Source organism: Argentina silus (genome assembly GCF_951799395.1).
Source record: "Argentina silus genome assembly, chromosome: X".
In the NCBI taxonomy this organism is placed as follows: Eukaryota; Metazoa; Chordata; class Actinopteri; order Argentiniformes; family Argentinidae; genus Argentina; species Argentina silus.
Window position 1 is genome coordinate 40,801,639 of NC_139653.1, and position 19,387 is coordinate 40,821,025.

At 42.7% G+C, this 19,387-nt stretch overlaps 1 protein-coding gene across 1 annotated transcript; it reads right to left on the reverse strand.

Moving 5' to 3' along the window:
• Positions 1 to 2,573: 2,573 nt before the first annotated feature.
• Positions 2,574 to 18,947, reverse strand: b3gnt2b (UDP-GlcNAc:betaGal beta-1,3-N-acetylglucosaminyltransferase 2b). The gene is made up of 3 exons (XM_083696158.1): positions 18,614 to 18,947; positions 12,389 to 12,519; positions 2,574 to 6,460 (listed from the first exon to the last, which is right to left on the reverse strand). Exon 3 carries the CDS (start codon positions 6,436 to 6,438, stop codon positions 5,239 to 5,241), a length of 1,200 nt encoding a protein of 399 aa, XP_083552284.1. The 5' UTR covers positions 6,439 to 6,460; positions 12,389 to 12,519; positions 18,614 to 18,947; the 3' UTR covers positions 2,574 to 5,238.
• Between the last annotated feature and the right edge of the window lie 440 nt (positions 18,948 to 19,387).

Sequence of the window (19,387 nt, forward strand, 5' to 3'; positions counted from 1 at the left end):
GTTAGGGATGAGCAATGGTCGGTGCACCTCCAAACCTCATTCTCAAGATTACATTCTCGCTATGATGGATGAGCAAGTCTTTTCCCGCTTGGGACCCTGAGCTAGCCTGGGTGGAGTACAGAGGAACTCATCTGTGTGTGTGTGTGTGTGTGTGTGTGTGTGTGTGTGTGTGTGTGAGGGATTTATTTAAAGTATATCATCACAGGTTCCAGTGCCTGGCATCACATTAGTGATGTCATCGATCGAGGTGAGTCAGCTCCCTAATGTACTTACCGCTTTCTGAACTAGAGCAGATTAATGATCAAAGAAGCTAACAGGAAGTGGAAACATATATTTAGAGGGCGTGAGGAAGTAGATTTTTTTTTTTTACATTTTTGACATTTAGCAGACACTTTTATGCAAAGCGACTTACAGCAAGAATAACTAATAACTTGCTTGTCAGACAGTCACTTCCACAGGCAGGCACCATTGTTCACAGAAAGAGACAACACAATTATTATTTTTTTTATTTTTTTTTACATTACATTTATAGTGTAACAATATTGAGCAACAGTCAATTTATCTAGGCTAGTTATAATGACACATCTGTGATCTGATTGAAAGGTCAGACAATCTGACAATGTCTGAATTCACATTGATGATGGTCTTGCAGTGTATGTTTGTGTATGTGTGTGTGTGTGTCACTCTTAGGCATCAGGATCTCCCCACCCCCCCAATCATGTTAAATATTCTTGCTTTCATTCTTCATGCTGGTACAGACTGCTTTATGAATATGCCAGTGTTACATTCAAAATGTTCAGGAAATGATATGAGTTAATCTGGTTTGTGGCCAGTATGCCACAGCACATTTGACATGCATGAACAGAAGAAGTAGAAGGGTCAAAAAAAGAGATTGAAAGAGAGAGAGAGAGATAAATAGAGAGAGAGAGAGAAAGAGAGAAGGGGTGGGGGTTGTCTGATTTCATGACAAAGTGCATTTGCACAACCTCCAAAACAAAACATTTAAAAAAAAAAAGAAAAGTTCTTGGAAAACAAAGTACGTCCTTGGATGCAATGGCTATTCAGTCTTTCTGATTCTGACGGTTCCCTCTGCAAAAACAGAATACAATTATCCACTGTTTATGTGTGTAAAAGAAAGAGGGATGTTTTATTGTACACTGCAGCTTCTGTAGCTTAAGCTGTAAGGAACAGTCACTTATATACACAAGCCTGTTTACTCTAGGCTTCGCGCACGCACACACACACTTCCTCTGGGGCTCCTACGCCTGAACCAGGAGATAGCAGTGTCCTCTGAGAATCAGTAGTCATGGTAACCACCTCCTTTCCTCCCAATATCTCTTCATGATGAGGTTGAGGACGGGTGCAGCCGAGCAAAGGTAAATTAGTTTATAGTTAGAGAGAGTGTGTGTGTGTGTGTCTCTCTGAACAGAATTGGTGTGTGATCGCATAACGCGTGCATCTGAGCATTGATGTTTTAAAGTGTGCTTTTCTGAGTAAAGGTGGCCCGCTCCTTCAATCCCAATGCTAACTGTTGTTGACTCTTGACTTCCTCAACTATGTTTTGAGCATTCAGCCTCCCTCAGAGTGGCATGTTCTGTCTGTGTGTGTGTGTGTGTGTGTGTGTGTGTGTCTGTGTGTGTGTGTGTGTATGTGTGTGTCTGAGTCATTGCCAGGAAAGGAAATTACAGATCTCTAAAGGGAAAAGCCTGGGTTGATGAGGTAGGCCTAATGTTAGGAGGAGAAAGCAAAACACTAAATAAGACGATATGAAGTATGTGTGTGTGTGTGTTTGATGGTCCTTGGGGGTTGCGGCTAATGTGAACAATGTGTTTGGGCATCACTGCTTCCCTCTTGTGGTGTTACCCGCTAAACACACTGATGAAGACAGATACAACAGTGGTGCGATTTAGTCCAGGACTAGGCTTAAGCTGTTTTGGGGAAACTAGGCCCTCTAGGGCTTTCAATGGAGATTCAACTACAGTTTCTTACCAACAGATGTCACAAGAGAGGTGGTCACAGCAGCAGGCCTTATGATATGCCAACATCAGTTGTTTCCAATGAGGCTCCAATTTAATGCAATTTTGGGTCATACTAGCCAATGGTCTGTTCCACAGAAATGGCATAAATAGTGTGTAGCTGACATTCATATAAGGACAGTATCACAATGCCAGAGTATTTAATAAAATCTCTTGGACATCTGACATCCACAGCTCAGGATGTATTCAATACATGTATGAATAATGAATACTACAATGGTCAGCCAACAGATCTGTGCCAGCATGGGATGTGTGTGAACCAGACCTCGATCAAAAAGTCAAATACTATCAAATACTTCAGCTGCACTTGATTTAGTTAGCATGGCACGATGGAACCAATGGACCAGTCTCCAAAACTCCAGACTAAATCAAGCACCTAGTTTCACATATTTGACATCTCTATTTGACTCATGTCTGGTGTGAACATGCAAAGTTTTCCACAAACTAGGGTAGAAAACTTCCACAAACAAGGGTAGCTTTATCCACATTATGCATTTTACAATAAATAACACAAACAACTACAGCATTTACAAAAACAGCAAATATACTTTATTGAAATAATCATTCATTCAAAGTCATAGAAAAAGAATCACACGTCATGTTCAGACATCTGTACATCAATCAAATTAACATCGGGGTATTACTGTACGCTGACTCAACAAGTAACAAGGACAACAGGCACGTTTTGGTATACGTTTCATTAGTGCAGAATGCCTCCAGATAAAGTGTTACACACAATTAGAGCAGGGTCACGTTCAGGAGGGAATGTTGTAGATAGAAATGTCACAAATAGAGCTGACACGATTCGTTACTATACAAGTCTGAGGGGCAGTCTTAGATAACATTTCGTTATTAAAACATTTAAATATTATTATTTTCTCAAGCTTATGGATAGGGAAAATAAATGCAATGCTGCAATATGGTTAAAAGGTGGGGCGGGGGATGACTTGGGAAAGGGATATCACGGTGTGAGGGAGAAGAAGGGAAGGGGAGAAAGAGAGAGAGAGAGAGAGAAAATAGGAAGGGTTATGGTTAGGGAATGGACATTAACAGAAATAGGAATAAACAGAAATCATCCAAGTGGCCTGAATTTCAAGCCCTTGTTCTACTACATAACAGAGATTCATACATGTGGTGTTGCAATTGTGGACATATTTTACCACTGACAATTAAAAGCCTTGTCTACATGGGCTAGAGACAATAGCTGCAAAGCTGATGCTGAAATAGAGAGTTTTAGAAGTTAAAAGTTATAAGTTATAAAATGATCCAGAAAAGTATTTACACCTGTAAACATTCTGGCCCCTGGCAGCAACAGAGGCAGCATGCGTGATATGTAACAGTTTTTGGTTTGACTTTGACCATTCGTATGAGATACATTCAGCTCCAACTAACACCTCGGAAAAATGCCCTCACAGGATGAAATAAGTGACAGCTCAGTTCAGAAAACAACACTCAGAAGCACTAAGTTGTACCCTGTCTTGGGCCCTGTTCCAACACTTTCAAAACGCCTCCTTCCATCCTCTGCTCCATGTCTCTTTCCCAAAGTCTCTGTCACTCCTCCCTTCCTCTATGATTTCTTACATGGACAGTGAGATGTCATGTGGTGGATAACCTTACTTTCATATGAGACATCAAAACAAAGGAAGAGTGGAAGGAGGAGGGAGGCATTTGGAAAGTATTGGAATATGGGTCACAAAATAACAGCTCCAGTGTGTAAATAAAACCACAAGAATGATTAAATTCAACACCTGTCCAGCAGGGGGTGGTCTAACAACGGTGTTGGGATACTACTGCTTCATTTGAAGCCTTCTGTCAGTCCTGACGACGGTAGTGTAAAAGACAAAGTAGGTAGAAGTTTGCTCTAACCACTGACAAGGAGTGTGTTTCCCCCCCCTTTTAATGGTTCAGATTAGGACTTGTGGTAAAGTAAATCTAGATCCTAGATCTGTGGTTAAGGCAACTTTTACTTTGTGCGATTTCTTTTCTTACTACTTTTCCACCAGTGACAACTAACGAACTGCAAAGATGGACAGTCATGCAAAGTGATTTGGCATCTTTTCTTACTTTCCCAAAGATCAAAAAGGCACAGAGTAAAGACATAGAGACAAAGCACCTTCATTTTACACAATGAGTCAATAATTAGGTGTCAAACCCTCACACACAGGGAGGGAAAATATCCATTTAGATGGGACGTAATGTAACATATTTCACCATCTTTTTGTTTAAACATAAAAAAAAGACAAACAAAAATGAATGTAATTCTCTGCTATGAATGCCACCCAGTTATGGATTTGCGCCATGGGTTAATACATTTAACTTAATAAACAAACAACAAAAACATGAGGCATGATTGCAGATCATTGCAAGGAGATTGAAGCTTGGGATGTACAGTACATCATATTTAAGCACACTTTTTTTTTTTTTAAACAAGAACAGAGCATCTAAAGTTATTAGATATATCAACAGTATATCTGTCTACTGACTCACAGACAAAAGGTACAGTAATGCAAAACCTTAAAAATATGAAACCTAGCGGCTTCAATCGCCCTGGTAACAGTTCTACCATTATCCTTGTCATAGTGGGAGATTTGGTAGATAGAAAAATAACATTGCTCTCTGTGGAAATATGCTTTTACTAGCCAGAGTTTTAGCAGTTTTGCTATGGCTAGTGAGAACCTGAAGCAGAAGCTGACAGCATTTGGATATCTCTACCGAACTCCAGCCGAGCCCAGACCAGCTGAGCAATCAAACTATTGACCTCCATCTCCTCATAATACAGCATTTTCAAAGCTCCTTCTGGGAGCAGATGCAGTGTTCAAGCATGATCATAAAGGTTGTATAAATAGTTGTGTTATAAATATGTGCACGCAAAGAAGAGTTGGCCACTGTGCTTGAGGCAGGGTTAATATTGGGAAGTCCATGAGAGCAGGACTTAACGTCAAAATACTGTTGGACATTTTTGAAAACACAGCTACATGTTAACATTATCCTGTCATCATGCCCTCCACATTTTTAGGAAAATGCACTGATTATCCCACTTTGGGAGGGTTAAACCACCAGCAGTAACCTAATTTTCATGACAACATTAAGCTGCCAATGTACGACCTTCAAAGTCACAAACATAAATCAATGGTGACCGCTCCGCCCATAAAATACAAAGATATCCCTCATGAAGACACAAAATGGCCGATAATTGTCAGTGTTACTGACAGTTCAAGTCGGGGTCGTTGAGCCAGGTCCAGATCTGGATCATCTCCTGCGGGGTCCTGCTGTGCACTAGCATCAGGCTCTTATAGGCGCAGGGGTTGCTCCTGTACTTCTCCTCAATGTCAAAGGTCCTGAAACCCTTGTGCTTCTCAGGGGCCAGGCCCAGCTTTCTGAGGCACATGCCTGTGTACACATCATCAATGGGGTAGAGCGCCACACTCTGCGAGACAGCATGCAGACGCAGTGCCAGGTCCCCGGAATACAGGTATCCCCCTCCCCCAGCGTAAGCTGGGTAGGTTCCCACAAACATGGTGTCAGGGATGAAGTACTTGACCTTCTTGTCACGGTGTGGCCCTGCATTGGTGATCACGTCCCCTACAAAGAGGTTGCGGGCCCGCTGCCCCGAGAGACCCTTCAGGAAGTCCAGGATGCGGAAGGTGTTGACGAACACGTCGTCGTCTCCCTTGAAGATGAACTGAGCTCCGGGGCAGCGGGTCTTCATCCAATCCAGGAACAACACCTCTTTGACGGTCAGGTTGAAAAACGAGTCCCGGTAGTCCCACTGGACGATGTCATCGTGTTTTGCGCTTTCGTAGCGGAGCATCTCTGAGAGGTCTGGATGGTGGTCCATGGCCGTAGCATTTCCGAGCAGGAACACTGTGGCGACGGTGCGGTTGGCTAGGAGACCTGCACGGCCCCAGGACTGGCGAATGGCCTGGCGGCGGTCGAAGTGCGGAGCGAGGGATTTAACAGCTAGAAGCAAGAAAGGAGTCTCCCTGCAGATGTGAGGCTGGTCGACCACGAGGGGGTAGGAGCGACAGCGCATGTAGAGGAGGAAGTCCTTGAAGCGGCCAGGTAGGGAGTTGTAGTCTTTGACCTGAGTGGTAACCCTGAGGTCAGGCTGGCAGGGGTCAGGGTTCAGGTCTGTGTCGTTGAGCCAATCAGGCATTGCACCGTTCACCACACTATAATTGGCAGTGAGGATGGGATTGTGCTGGAGGTCCAGTCTCTGCTGTTGGCGGTTCCAGTAGGCCTGGCTGGGGGCCAGTTTTGCCCAGAAGCGTTTGGTGGGTACATTGACCTTATTGTGGCTGTTCTTGGCCTGGCCTCCGCTGCGAGAGACCAGGATGAAGATGAAGAGATTGACCATCATCACTGTTACCAGGACCTTCATCTTCCTCCGCAGGCTGGCCATCTCACTCTCCTCTATCTCTCACCTACACATGACACAGAGAGAGGTAGAAATAGGAGGCATGTAATACCACACATAAAAACCAGACACACACACACACACCTTCATTCCTCAAGGAAACTTCATGGAATTTTCCCCTCAGTTCATGGCAATGTAAGAAACTGTGAGGAATTTTTTTTGAGAAAAAACAATTGACTGTTCAAGTAAATGTCCACAGCTTCAAGGGGATACATGAGGAATGTAAACAACTAAAATAGTATACTTCACAATGTGTTTAAATTGTGCATGATTTTCTTAAAAGTGGAGTCATTTGGAACAGTCTAAACATCTGAATGGGGCATTTGAAGTGCACAGACAGTCTTCTAGCCTAGAATGAGAAGTTATTTAAGGACATTAACATTTTTAGGCAGCAAGCATGTGCTCCTCATTCCAGAGCCCTCATGATACCAATTGCTGCCTCAATGTCAAGAAACAACATGGAAAAACAAAGATTACAATATACTGTACACTGTTTTAGGACCCAAAATGATCCTGACCATTCACTTTCAAAGGCACTTTACCGTCATCAGTGGGGTTTGAATAATCACAGCACCATGTGTCATCCTAATCAAAAAGTTAAAAGGCATGCTTGTATAATTATACGACAAGCATGTGCTTGTGGGCAGACTCACACCCATGTGCACAGACAACACATGTGAATACACAGACAGACCCACACACAGACACCCACAGCTACCAGTCCCAAACAAGCTCTATCATTCTGCAGGTCCTTATCAAAATAATGAACATATCACATTCCATGTGTGTGACTCAAGCTGGTTGCGTAAATGTTGATCGTAAAGGTGGAATCACAGCCAGAGAGATGTATGAAAACACTACTAAGTTAGTGTCTCTGGCTCCAGTTCTGTAAAACCATTACAACACCATTCTGCTTTCACTTGCAAAAACACTGTAAGCATGCTATTGTATGAACTGCCTGCAAGTCCCTTCTAAGCCTGTGTGCAACATCTACCTCCCTGTAAACATTTGCATAAAAGCAAAGCTGCATATTGAATAGACAACAAGGGATGACCTGTGTCATACAGACGACAATGGTTTAGCTTTAATAAGGGACCATTTCTGACAAAATAAAGATTTCCATTTTTAATTGTAGGCTTTGAAACAAACCCCCTGAGCCACCCTGAAGAAAAGCAGTAGGACAACGTCAAACAAACTGGCGCAGAGAGAACAATACTGCCATTCAGCCTTGTGGAGGCTTTTCTTCAGGTTTCTCTCCTCTTGGCATTTGCTGCAGCTCCCCTGTTCTGATAACATTCAAATGAACCTCCATCTCTCCCTCTCCTTTTTTGTGTCTGTCTGTATTAGTCCTCCTTTCAGAGGCCCTGATCCTCCACATTTAAGACAATCTTTTGTCTCTCCTCAACCTTTCACACATGCATCACCTTGTCTTTTTGTAGCCTGCTAGTCACTACTATTGCTCACTCTAGTCTAACCATCGAGACCCTTTTTATATATATATAATTATTATTATTTATTTTTTATTGTAATTTTGTTTATTTTCAGACACAACACATACAATACCTGTGAATGGATGAATGTGACAATAGAGGGTCTGGGTCACTGCATGGTTCCACTACCACACCCAGACCTACCCCACCCAGACCTACCCCACCCAGACCTACCACACCCAGACCTACCACACCCAGACCTACCACACCCAGACCTACCACTACAGACTGAGATTAAACTGAGTGAGTCCGTGTCTCACACAGATCGAGGATGAGCACTCACTTGCTTCCATTCCTGATCTGAAAAAGTATAGTTTAGGTCATCTTCCCACTGAGTCTTAATCTTAGAGATATTTGTGTCTTGCAATGTTGAAATAGCTGAATACTGTAGATACTAGCTATTATGGCTTTGTAATAGATTAGATTCAACAAGTACAGTGACAACGAAATGCAGTTAGCGTGTAACCAGAAGTGCAAAAAAGCAGAAAAGTGCAGTGTGAACAGTATATACAGGTAGTGCAGTATATGCGCAGTATAGTATAAGTAGTGCAGTGTAAGCAGTATATGAATTAGCAGTAGCATTATAAGCAGAATAAATAGAATGCAGTATGAACAGTGTAAGCAGCATATGAGCTGTATGTACAGATATGTGCAGTGTATTAACAGTAGTATTAAAAGAAAAATATAAGGATATGTGCATTATGAACAGTATAGACAGATATGTACAGAAGAGCAGTGGTATGTAGTAAGAGCAGTGTGTACAAGTGAGGATACAGTATGTACAGTTTATAGGAATACTGTAGGGTAGAGTAGTGCAATTGTCCGGGGGGGGGGGGGTGCAGGGGTTGGTAGGTTGTCACCTAGGTGCAGAGTTGGAGTTCAGTAGGGTGACAGCCGCAGGGAAGAAGCTTCCTCTGAACCTGCTGGTTCGGGTGCGGAGAGACCTGTAGCGCCTCCCGGAGGGGAGTGGGGTGAACAGTCTATGGTTGGGGTGAGAAATGTCCTTGACGATGCTGCGTGCCTTACGCAACCATCGTTTGCCCTGGATAGCCTCAATGAAGGGGAGTGAGGAACCGGTGATGCGTTGGGCAGTTTTCACCACCCTCTGCAGTGCTTTCCGGTCAGATGCAGAGCAGTTGCCATACCATACTGTGACACAGTTGGTGAGGATGCTCTCGATGGTGCAGCGGTAGAAGTTCACCAGGATCTGAGGAGACAGATGGACCTTCTTTAGTCTCCTCAGGAAGAAGAGACGCTGGTGAGCCTTCTTAATCAGGGTAGAGGTGTTGAGGGTCCAGGAGAGATCCTCAGAGATGTGGACACCCAGAAACTTGAAGCTGGTGACTCGCTTCACCTCAGTCCCGTTGATGAGGATGGGGGTGTGTGTGCCAGCTTTTGACTTCCTGAAGTCCACAATGAGCTCTTTGGTCTTCCTGGTGTTGAGAGCCAGGTTGTTGTCGGTGCACCACACTGTCAGGTGCTGGACCTCCTCCCTGTAGGCCGACTCATCGTTGTTGCTGATGAGACCAATCACCGTTGTGTCGTGTGCGAACTTAACAATGGTGTTTGAGCCATGTACAGGTGTGCAGTCGTAGGTGAAGAGGGAGTAAAAGAGGGGGCTCAGCACACAGCCTTGTGGAACGCCGGTGTTCAGAGTGAGGGTTGAGGAGGTGTGGTTGTGTAGCCTAACAGACTGCGGCCTGTTGGTTAGGAAGTCCAGAATCCAGTTGCAGAGGGAGGAGTTGATGCCCAGTTCACTGAGTTTGGTGATCAGTTTGGAGGGGATGATGGTGTTGAAAGCTGAACTGAAGTCAATGAACAGCATTCTCACATAGGTGTTGCAACAGTAATAGCAACAGCATAAAGTCCAATGTTGAGACAGAAGTGGGGAATTTACCAAACGTGTGGCTTAGAAAATTTAGGAGTTTGGAAGGGAACATTTCTTAACAAGTTGCTCAAATGATGCAAAGCTTTTATCAATAAAAAGATCCATTATTGAAGATATGCTCTTCCCATGCCAATCATTAAATGCAATGTCTTTACAGGAAGTTTGAAATAGGTGACTTTTGTTAATTGGCATACATAAAGAGGCTGATAAAAAGTTTTCCTAAATTGTGTCTATATCCTGAGTGACTGTTTAACAACAGGATTAGTAGTATACTTAACAATTGCAAAGGTTAAAGATGAGCATAAAAGTGCAGATAGGGAGGACGTTTTGCAGGAGGATTCCTCAATTTGCATCCATGATGGACAAAATAATTGGTTGTGTGAGTGTAACCAGTCATATTTCTTATATTGGCAGACCAGTAGTAATATTGCATGTTCGGTAACACCAGGCCCCTCCAGTGATTTTTGTCTCTGCAAGATAGCCTTGCCTAGTCATGGGATATTTTTTAAAATTCTAAATGAAAGATGAAATCAGCTGATCTAGTCTAGTTTTGGGAATAAATATTGGGATACACTGGCAAAAATGTTTGGGTAATATGTTTATTTTAATGACCCCCAATAGTAATAAAGGCAGAAGAGACCAACGCTCAAGCTCATGACTTGTACGTTTAAGTAGCCCTGTAAAATCTCAGGAGGTCTCTTAGAACAAACATGTGCAGGCTAGGGAGATCCACGACTGGAGTTGATAACCCCTAGATGAGCCTCACTCTAATTCTAATTTCTGTGTTTTCCTCAGTGTATTCTATGCACTCTTTTTCAATTCTTATGTTGATTATTAGTGTTATCTTAGTACTTGTAGTTGACATTTTAGTTGTAATGTGCTTAATATGAGGAACCTTTAGCAGCACTGTATTTATTAGAGGTGCTGTACAAATAGTTGTCATTATTCAGCCTGTTTTACACCAGGAAAAGGCGAGGCTATGGTCTTCGCTCTCAAGTGCTAGTTTTGATATGGAGAAGACTGGTTCTACCCATCTGCCGGACAGAAAGTTCCCTCTCCTTCACTTTCTGCTCAACCTGTCCTATCACTCATCTCTCTCTACCTGCATGTCCCCCCCCCCCTCTATTTTCAGCTCATCTGCCTCCTAGCAACACTTCTGCACCAGTGCCCCTGAGCCTCCAGTGCTTCCTCTCTCCCACCTCTCTCGCTCAGTCTGTCTCTACCTCTCTCTCTCAATCTGTCTCTACCTTTCTCTCTCAATCTGTCTCTACCTCTCTCTCTCAATCTGTCTCTACCTCTCTCTCTCAATCTGTCTCTACCTCTCTCTCTCAATCTGTCTCTACCTCTCTCTCTCAGTCTGTCTCTACCTCTCTCTCTCAATCTGTCTCTACCTCTCTCTCTCAATCGGTCTCTACCTCTCTCTCTCAATCGGTCTCTACCTCTCTCTCTCAATCGGTCTCTACCTCTCTCTCTCAATCTGTCTCTACCTCTCTCTCTCAATCTGTCTCTACCTCTCTCTCTCAATCGGTCTCTACCTCTCTCTCTCAATCTGTCTCTACCTCTCTCTCTCAATCTGTCTCTACCTCTCTCTCTCAATCGGTCTAGCGCTCTGCCACCCTTCTTTTTTCCTCTTCACTCACTGTTACATTAATTGATATTAATAACATCACAAGAAGAAACAAAGAAATGCTTTCTCTCCTACACAGCTTTAAAGAAGCCTGTTCTTATTAACCTCAAAACATAGGTAAGGAGACTGGGGGTGGGCTTTCAGTGAGGAACCAAACAACATGTTGACAAGCTCACCATTCAATGTCTGTGTATTCACAGACATGTAGGAGACATAATGAAAGGCCTTTTAACAAATAGCAAGATTACACAGACCGATAATTCTACAGTTTCTAAAATACAACTTTTTCTTAAAAGGTGCATTATGTCAATTTGCCTTAAAGCCATAACCTGGGATTCATTTTTTTCAGCAAAATAGCTCTGCCACTTGTTTTGGTATACAACTGAGGGATAGGGCTGGGGAAATGTCACCTCTCTCAAATTCATAGACATAGCACTCTAGATACAGGGACTGACTGTCCATTACCTTCATGTGGTCGTTTTAAACACATCTTGTACTGTTGTTATGCTTTGTTTGTTTACGTTATTGTGTCGAAACATAATCATAATTGTGTTGGAGTCATATGACCTTATATTTGCGATGATATCAGGGAGATTTGCAGAAATGTTACACTTTCCAGTTTCAAGCTTGAATTCAGTGGTAACTGCCCCATTAGCCCGTCCTGTGATCTATTATTCATCAACCAGAGATAAATCAATCCACCTGAATCAATCACATTGATCTTGTGCTCTGCCACTCAATTGCAGGGAGGAAAGACTCTCTTTATCTAAAACAATGGGTCAATGACTGGTTTGGTTTAACCTGTTTAAGTTGTTTGGTTGGCTGAGGTGACTGTTTTACATGTGGGTGGGACGGGGATAACCAGTGTCAACAAAATGTTACCCAGCAAGGGTGGGTCTCAGGTGTGTAGGGGTGTGTTTTTGTGTTTACCTGTGCAGTTGAGTGTCTCTGCAGGGGGTGTCCTCTCTGTCTTGTCTCAGCTCTTACCCCATACTGAGCTCTACCCTGAGGAATAGCAGCCAATGGGATGCGAGGAAGGAGGGTGGGGGTGTGGCAACAATCTGTATGCAAAGAGACAAACTGTGTCAACATCTCACGAGAGCCATGCAGAAATAGCTAGGCAAACCATATGAAAGCACAAACTTTCTCAAGCACAAGCACACACATTCTGTCTACAGATATGCTAGGAATTATACAGTATTCTTAGAAACACAGACCAAAAGAAGATGGCAGTTGGACATTAAAGCACAGGAAATAAAAAAAAAACTGTCAACCAGTTCCGGAGCATACATATCTCGGGCATGTGCACGCACATCTTGGCTCTATGCCTTATACTGTAGCTACAACTTCTTTCAAACTCCCTAAGCTTCTAACTCTATACTGTAATCATTAAGGCATGTTGGTGCATGCATGCGTTCTTAGTTTCCCCCAAACAAAATAAATCCAATTCTTTCATCTCAGAAGTTACAATAGGGAGGAAACAGGGACGGGAAACTAGCGAAATTTTGGCCCCTTGCCCTTATCCCTTGTGTGCACAGATCTGAAAACACAGAATAACTGAAAGCAATATGGCGGAAGATGGCTAGGTAGATAAACCACCATATTGCTTCCATCCATCCCATGAAAATCTTAGCAAAGGAAAGGGGTTATGGGCTGAAATGGAGCAAGACCACTGTCACCTTGGTGGTCCAAGGAGTTACACACATGGCATCCAATACTACTCATTAACTTATTGGTTTCTCTAGGCAAACATTAGGGGTGAGCTACAAAAACAACTCACTCACTCTGCAGGGGGAGGTTAATCAACGGCAGAATGTCTCACTGTGTTTTACCATTTACCCAACATTTTTCAAAAACCTAAATATGACCTTTAAACTTACATTCCTGACAGGTCCTATAGTACAATGAAATGACTGGCAGTTCTTTTGTCATCATTGTTCCTGCTTTGAAAGTCCATCCATCCATAAACTGCAGAATATGAAACTGGAGATACTTACTTTTGGAGACTGGTAGGTGCGGACATAAATGGTAAATATGTGGATTTTTTTGCTCTGATGTTAACAAAGTTTCCCAGCCAAATATTTTGAGTAATTTACTTTTTAACTATTTACCATTTATTTAGCCAACCACTTTCTCTCTTTGCTAAAAATCGTAACATAACTGGAGATACTTTGGAGACAGGCAGTAATGTATACAATCTGCAGTTCATGACATATGGACTTTCATAGCGTATTCTGAAGTATGTCATTATATTGTACAAAAAGTATAGAAACTGAGAATGTAAGTCTCTAACCAGTGAGTTATGCAAGACTAAGGCCCAATGACAAAGTAGTCTTATAAACCTTTTCTTCACTCGTCTTTGAGCTGCTTTAGTCACCTGAGAACACTGGCCTGTAACCAAACCAGTCTGTGATACTGCAATAGTTTACTAATGGAGTACTGGCATTGAGCGTGCATGCACACACACACAGACACACACAGACACACACAGACACACACAGACACACACAGACACACACACAGACACACACACAGAAAGACACACAGACACACACACACACAGAAAGACACACACAGAAAGACACACACACACACAGAAAGACACACACACACAGACACAGACACACACACACAGACACAGACACACACACAGACAGACACACACACAGAAAGACACACACAGACACACTTCTTTCAGTTGGAAGGGTAGAGAGATGTGGCGAAAGAGGGAGAGAAAGGGAGGTGAGAGTGAGGCCTGAGAGAGAGACTGAATGAAGGCTTGGTGCGAAGAGTGCACATCACAAATAGCCCATGACGCGGAGGTGCAGACATGCGGTCTACATTTATATCAGCACACCAAATGTCTAGTGTGGACATCAGTATTCACACAGGGAAGGAGACTCACCTGACTCTCACACTTTAAGACTCTCTCTCTCACACACTTAACTGATTGGTTTCTCTAGGCAAACATTAGGGGTGAGCTACAATGACAAGTCATGCTTTCTGGTATACAAACATACATCTCTCACACACACACACGATTTTCATAACCCTGCTAAAAAAAACAAATGATGGAGCAGTTCATGTTCTCTAAGGCAAACAGAGAGAGAGAATGATTGTGCTTGTGTGTGAGGTTGGTGTGCATGCATGTGTAGGGATGTGTGTTTTTGTAAAAGTATCTTTTGTTTGCTTTTAAGTATGTATGGACATGTGTATGCAATCAGAAACACTGCTGTACTGTCTGTGATTTGAAGTGAAGGCAACGGTTTAATCAGAGATATCAGTGGCCTCCTTCATGTCAGTCTTCATGCAGTGTCTCTGACAGAGAGCAGAGACTCCTCACACGCACGCTGCACACAATGACAACCTGTTTCTCTTATTCAGACTCAATTTTAATGATACATTTATCAGACTGTATAATGACACAATGATCATAGCTTTTTTCAAAGCAGATACAGCTCAAGACATAGCCTAGCCTGTCTATATAGTAGTGACCCTGCAGGGCAAGGCTCTGGTGCAGCAAGCAACAAGCTCCAACCAAGTGAACTATCTGTCAGTGGAGAGTAAAAGTAAAATTCAGCTATACGGCTGTGACGGTTACACAGTCATATAGGGCAACCATGGGGGAAAAAATGACTGTCATAATCGTTTCAATACATTGATTTTATAATTGTAAATTATTTATTTTTATACAGATGTATATTTAGATATATACATACTTTACCCAAGAGTGTAAATGAACGATTATTAACTATTGTTATCAAGTTCACTTTTGGTAACCTTTTTGTTTGATTTGTGCACTTTTTTTTATGCCAGATGTTTTTGACTATTCGCTAAATTTTAGGTGTTGGAACATAATATTGGCGTTGCTAGATTATCCTCTCTTCAACAGTCGCCTTTGTAAAATGTAGGGAGACACCAATCAGAGGGGAGGGTCAGCCACAGACAGGCATAGCCTATTTACAGTAAATTAAAGTTGAAACTGAATGGTTATGACGGTTATAACGATTAATTGCATGACCATCAACCACTAACCAAAATTCCAAGACTGTCAAAGCCCTAGGTATAACCATGCAGGGTCTGGGGTGAAACAAACAACATGTGCCTATAAAGACTGGACCACATCCCAAAACATCATCTAACAATTAGCCTAGGCCTACAAGATAACAACAGGAAGTCTGCGAGGAAGTCAAACACACAACCTAACTCCTCAGAGGGTTTATGCTGCTCTGCCTGTTGCATAAATGAATACAAACTGAAACATCCTGAACAGTGCTGGGTTGGGTTTCATAAGAATGACACAGGAAATAGTTTTAAAATAGAAAACAAAAATGTGTTTTCTTGTACAAAGTTCAGGTAGTATTACTAAACATTAAATATTTTCTCCTCTTTAGAATAGACTGAACATGACCCTGTCCTGAACAAAAATGTTTTTTTATAGTGTTGGGGCTTGAAGCAAGGTCAATAGAGGTGTGTGTGTGTGTGTGGGGGGGGGGGGTTACCTGAGGTGGTGTCAGTTGAGGAAGGGTGGTAAGGCACTTGTATGTTTGTGCATGTGTATGTATGTATGTATGTATGTATGTATGTATGTATGTGTGTGTGTGTGTGTGTGTGTGTTCTTCACTGATTCTACCCCTGTGAGAAAGAACAGGTGGAGGGTATCCAACCCTATTACAAGCAAGCAAGTGCTGTTGCCACATGATGAAGCAAGAGCCTGGAGAGCATGCGCACACATGCACAGAACCATTTACTCCATGATTCTCTGTATAGACATGCCAAAGTACAAAGTACTCCTAGAAACATAATTAATCATGATAGCACAGCAAATCCAGGAACTCTGTGAATCGGTTCCGGAGCAATCATACTCAAGTGCAATTTTAGAGAGAGTTAGATGCAATGCTTTGACCTCTATGCATTTCACCATTGACAATCACATAGCTACCTGGCACTGCATTCGCCACTCTTCAGACATGCCCAGCACATGGTGCATTCCTTAGAGTGTGTGTGTGTGTGTGTGTGTGTGTGTGTGCTGTGTGTGTGTACTGTGTGTGTCAGACCTCTCAAGGGGTATCTTTCATTTCTTACAGTAGCACGTGTGTGTGTGTGTGTGTGTGTGTGTGTGTGTGTGTGTGTGTGTGTGTGTGGAATTGACTGATCGCTCTGGTGTCCCTGCACTCCAAAGGCTAATATCCTGTTGTCCTAGCCCCAGAGGTAGTCTTGCAAAGGAAACTGAAAAGAATATCAAATACTGAGATTGTTAGTGAGATATTGAACAGCCATTGGCTAAAAAAGGACACTCAAAGAGACTGAGGAAGGTAACGTTTGCTGTGTTGTTAAAACTGTTACCTAACATACATCAGGTCTGACAGTGAACAGGTTGCATGTTACAACGCATTTGAAATGGATACTCTCTTATCAGGGTGGCACTGCCCATCTGTCACTTTGCCAAACTCTTGAGAACACATGCAACACTTCTCGAACTCTGTTGAACGCACCTCCATTCTCTAGGCATCTGTTGAACGCACCTCCATTCTCTAGGCATCCGCTGAGTGATTTCCACAGACCTCGGCCTCTCTAGCTACTGCTAGCCATCCGCTCCTGCGGTGTTTGAAAGTGTGAAATGGAAAGGTACACACTGCCAAATGCTAAAATCCTAACTGGAATATCAACTGGTCAACTCAATGCAAGACTAGTGAGTGAGTGAGTGAGTGAGTGTGTGTGTGTGTGAGTGAGTGTGTGTGTGTGTGTGTGTGTGTGTGTGTGTGTGTGTGTGTCAAGCCTACATTCAGCACCACACACTTCTAACTGAGCAAGTAGTCAAATCAGGTGTTCTGGTGCTGGGTTAGAACAAACATTTGCAACCTTGTGGGAGGCCCCAGGATTGGGTTTAAAATCACTGCACTATAGCCTGCACACCAACCAGCCTACCCATTATTGTCATAGACAGACAGACAGACAGACAGACAGACACACAGACAGACACACAGACAAACAGCCTCCAAACCTTGTGCTATTGTTTCACTTATCTAAACTAAACCGATACCCCATAGGAGGAATTATAGTTACTACTTCATATATCTGAAAAGGGACACCAAATATACTGTTGCCTTACTGTGACACAAAATGGCCGTGTCTATAGGAGAAGGCAGTGGGGACTATTCAAAAACGGTGGTTGTGACACTTCCTGCTATCTTGTACAACTCATCAGCTGGAAAGTCACCTGATAATGACAGGGAGTGCCATGTTGAGCATGACATCTTCAGAGGGAAACAAAGATCAAGTAAAAGCTAAGTCACATTATGTCACATTAAACTTCGCAATGTGCACTTCTTTGACTGAAGAATAGACCATTCAGATGCTGTCGATGTTCATCTCTACATAGACGTTTGTATTGCCCTACATACAATGTCCTATAGGTGTGAAAAGTCTTCACAGGATGCTGAGTTGTACCAGTCTTTTCTGCTCACTGTGATTAATGACTTGTAATGAAATTCTCTCCCTCTTTCCGTGTGTGCGCGTGCGTGCATGTGTGTGGTCTCTCTCTTGCTCTCTCTCTGCATCTTTCTTTAAGCAGGCCTACATCAGCTCTAGTATTAGCCTATACTCTTGTTTGGTGAGTCTAGAAGACCATTTGAACCTAGATATTTTTACCCATATTATGCAAGACTCGCAAGTGACCATTGCACCAAAAATGTAGACCCGATATTCACTGAAGTAAGAAATGTCTACTAGGCTACTCATTCACGTGTTGAACTGGTGTGTCATATTTACTGATTCAGCCTTAGCAACTAGGCTACTTTAAAACATGTATGGGTAGTACGGAAGCAAATGACAGTAGGCTACTCTAAGCGAGTACGTGGATACTATTTTCTCTTAAATACAAGCAAACTCCAGAGGTGTGATAGGATAGGGATCAGTGGGCCAGGTTATCATTTTAATACAGGAAATGATTTTAGAACCTGTAAAGCACCCTTTTGACAACCCAGTCTCTTAGGTAAATAATAAGTTAAATCATTCAAATTCTCAAAACAGTAACATTTTGGGTTTAATTTCTGCACGAGACATGTTTTACCTTGTTTTACCTTAGTAATTCAATTTAAACAGAACCTTAAAGCTAATGATAAATCACATTACTAACACTTTCTATAGGCCTACCTTGTCTTGGTTTGTTGAACCAGGTTGATTCTCACATCGAATAAGTCGTCACCAATGGCAAGTCAATGTAGGCTAGACGTATTTGACTCGATTCGTCTCAACAAAAAGTCCGTTCGTGTCGGCGCGTGGGATCATCACAGACGCCGGTGTAGTAAAGGTAACGGGTAAAGACAGTATAATTCAGTTTTGGCTGTAGAAAGTTCAGCCTCCCTACATTTCGTTACAGATACAACAAAGTTTCATGAACATCTTGAACATGTAGGGACTATACTCCACTTTCTTTTAGCCTCATCAGAGTCCCTCCGTTTGCCAATACCTCGCGCACGGTCATGGCTGTGATTAAACTGGAAAAACAGACTCCTCCTAAAAAAGGTATGACGTCGCCTTTGTTATTCACCGAAAATAGGGCGGGGTAGTACCGCCAATTCCAAAACCTCTCATTCAGTGTAGACCGGCTACTGTCAAAAGCGTGAACTGGCCAACTACCCAGATACCAATTGTTATTACCCAGATACAAATGTTATTCAGAATGTAAGCCCTAACAAACAATGATTTCTTTAGAGCTAAGTCGTGTAGCCTATACTCTGACAAACAGGGTTTTAGGGTCCTAATGCTGTTTTAACGATCCATTGGATTCTTTCCAGTTCAAGTAACGCATTTCATCTCGCTCTCTCTCTCTCCTCCAGCAGGGACATGCTGAAATTCACAGAGCTGTGCGTACAGGCGGAGAGTGTGCCAAGGTGACTAACCTCTGATACGTATGAGTCATTGCTA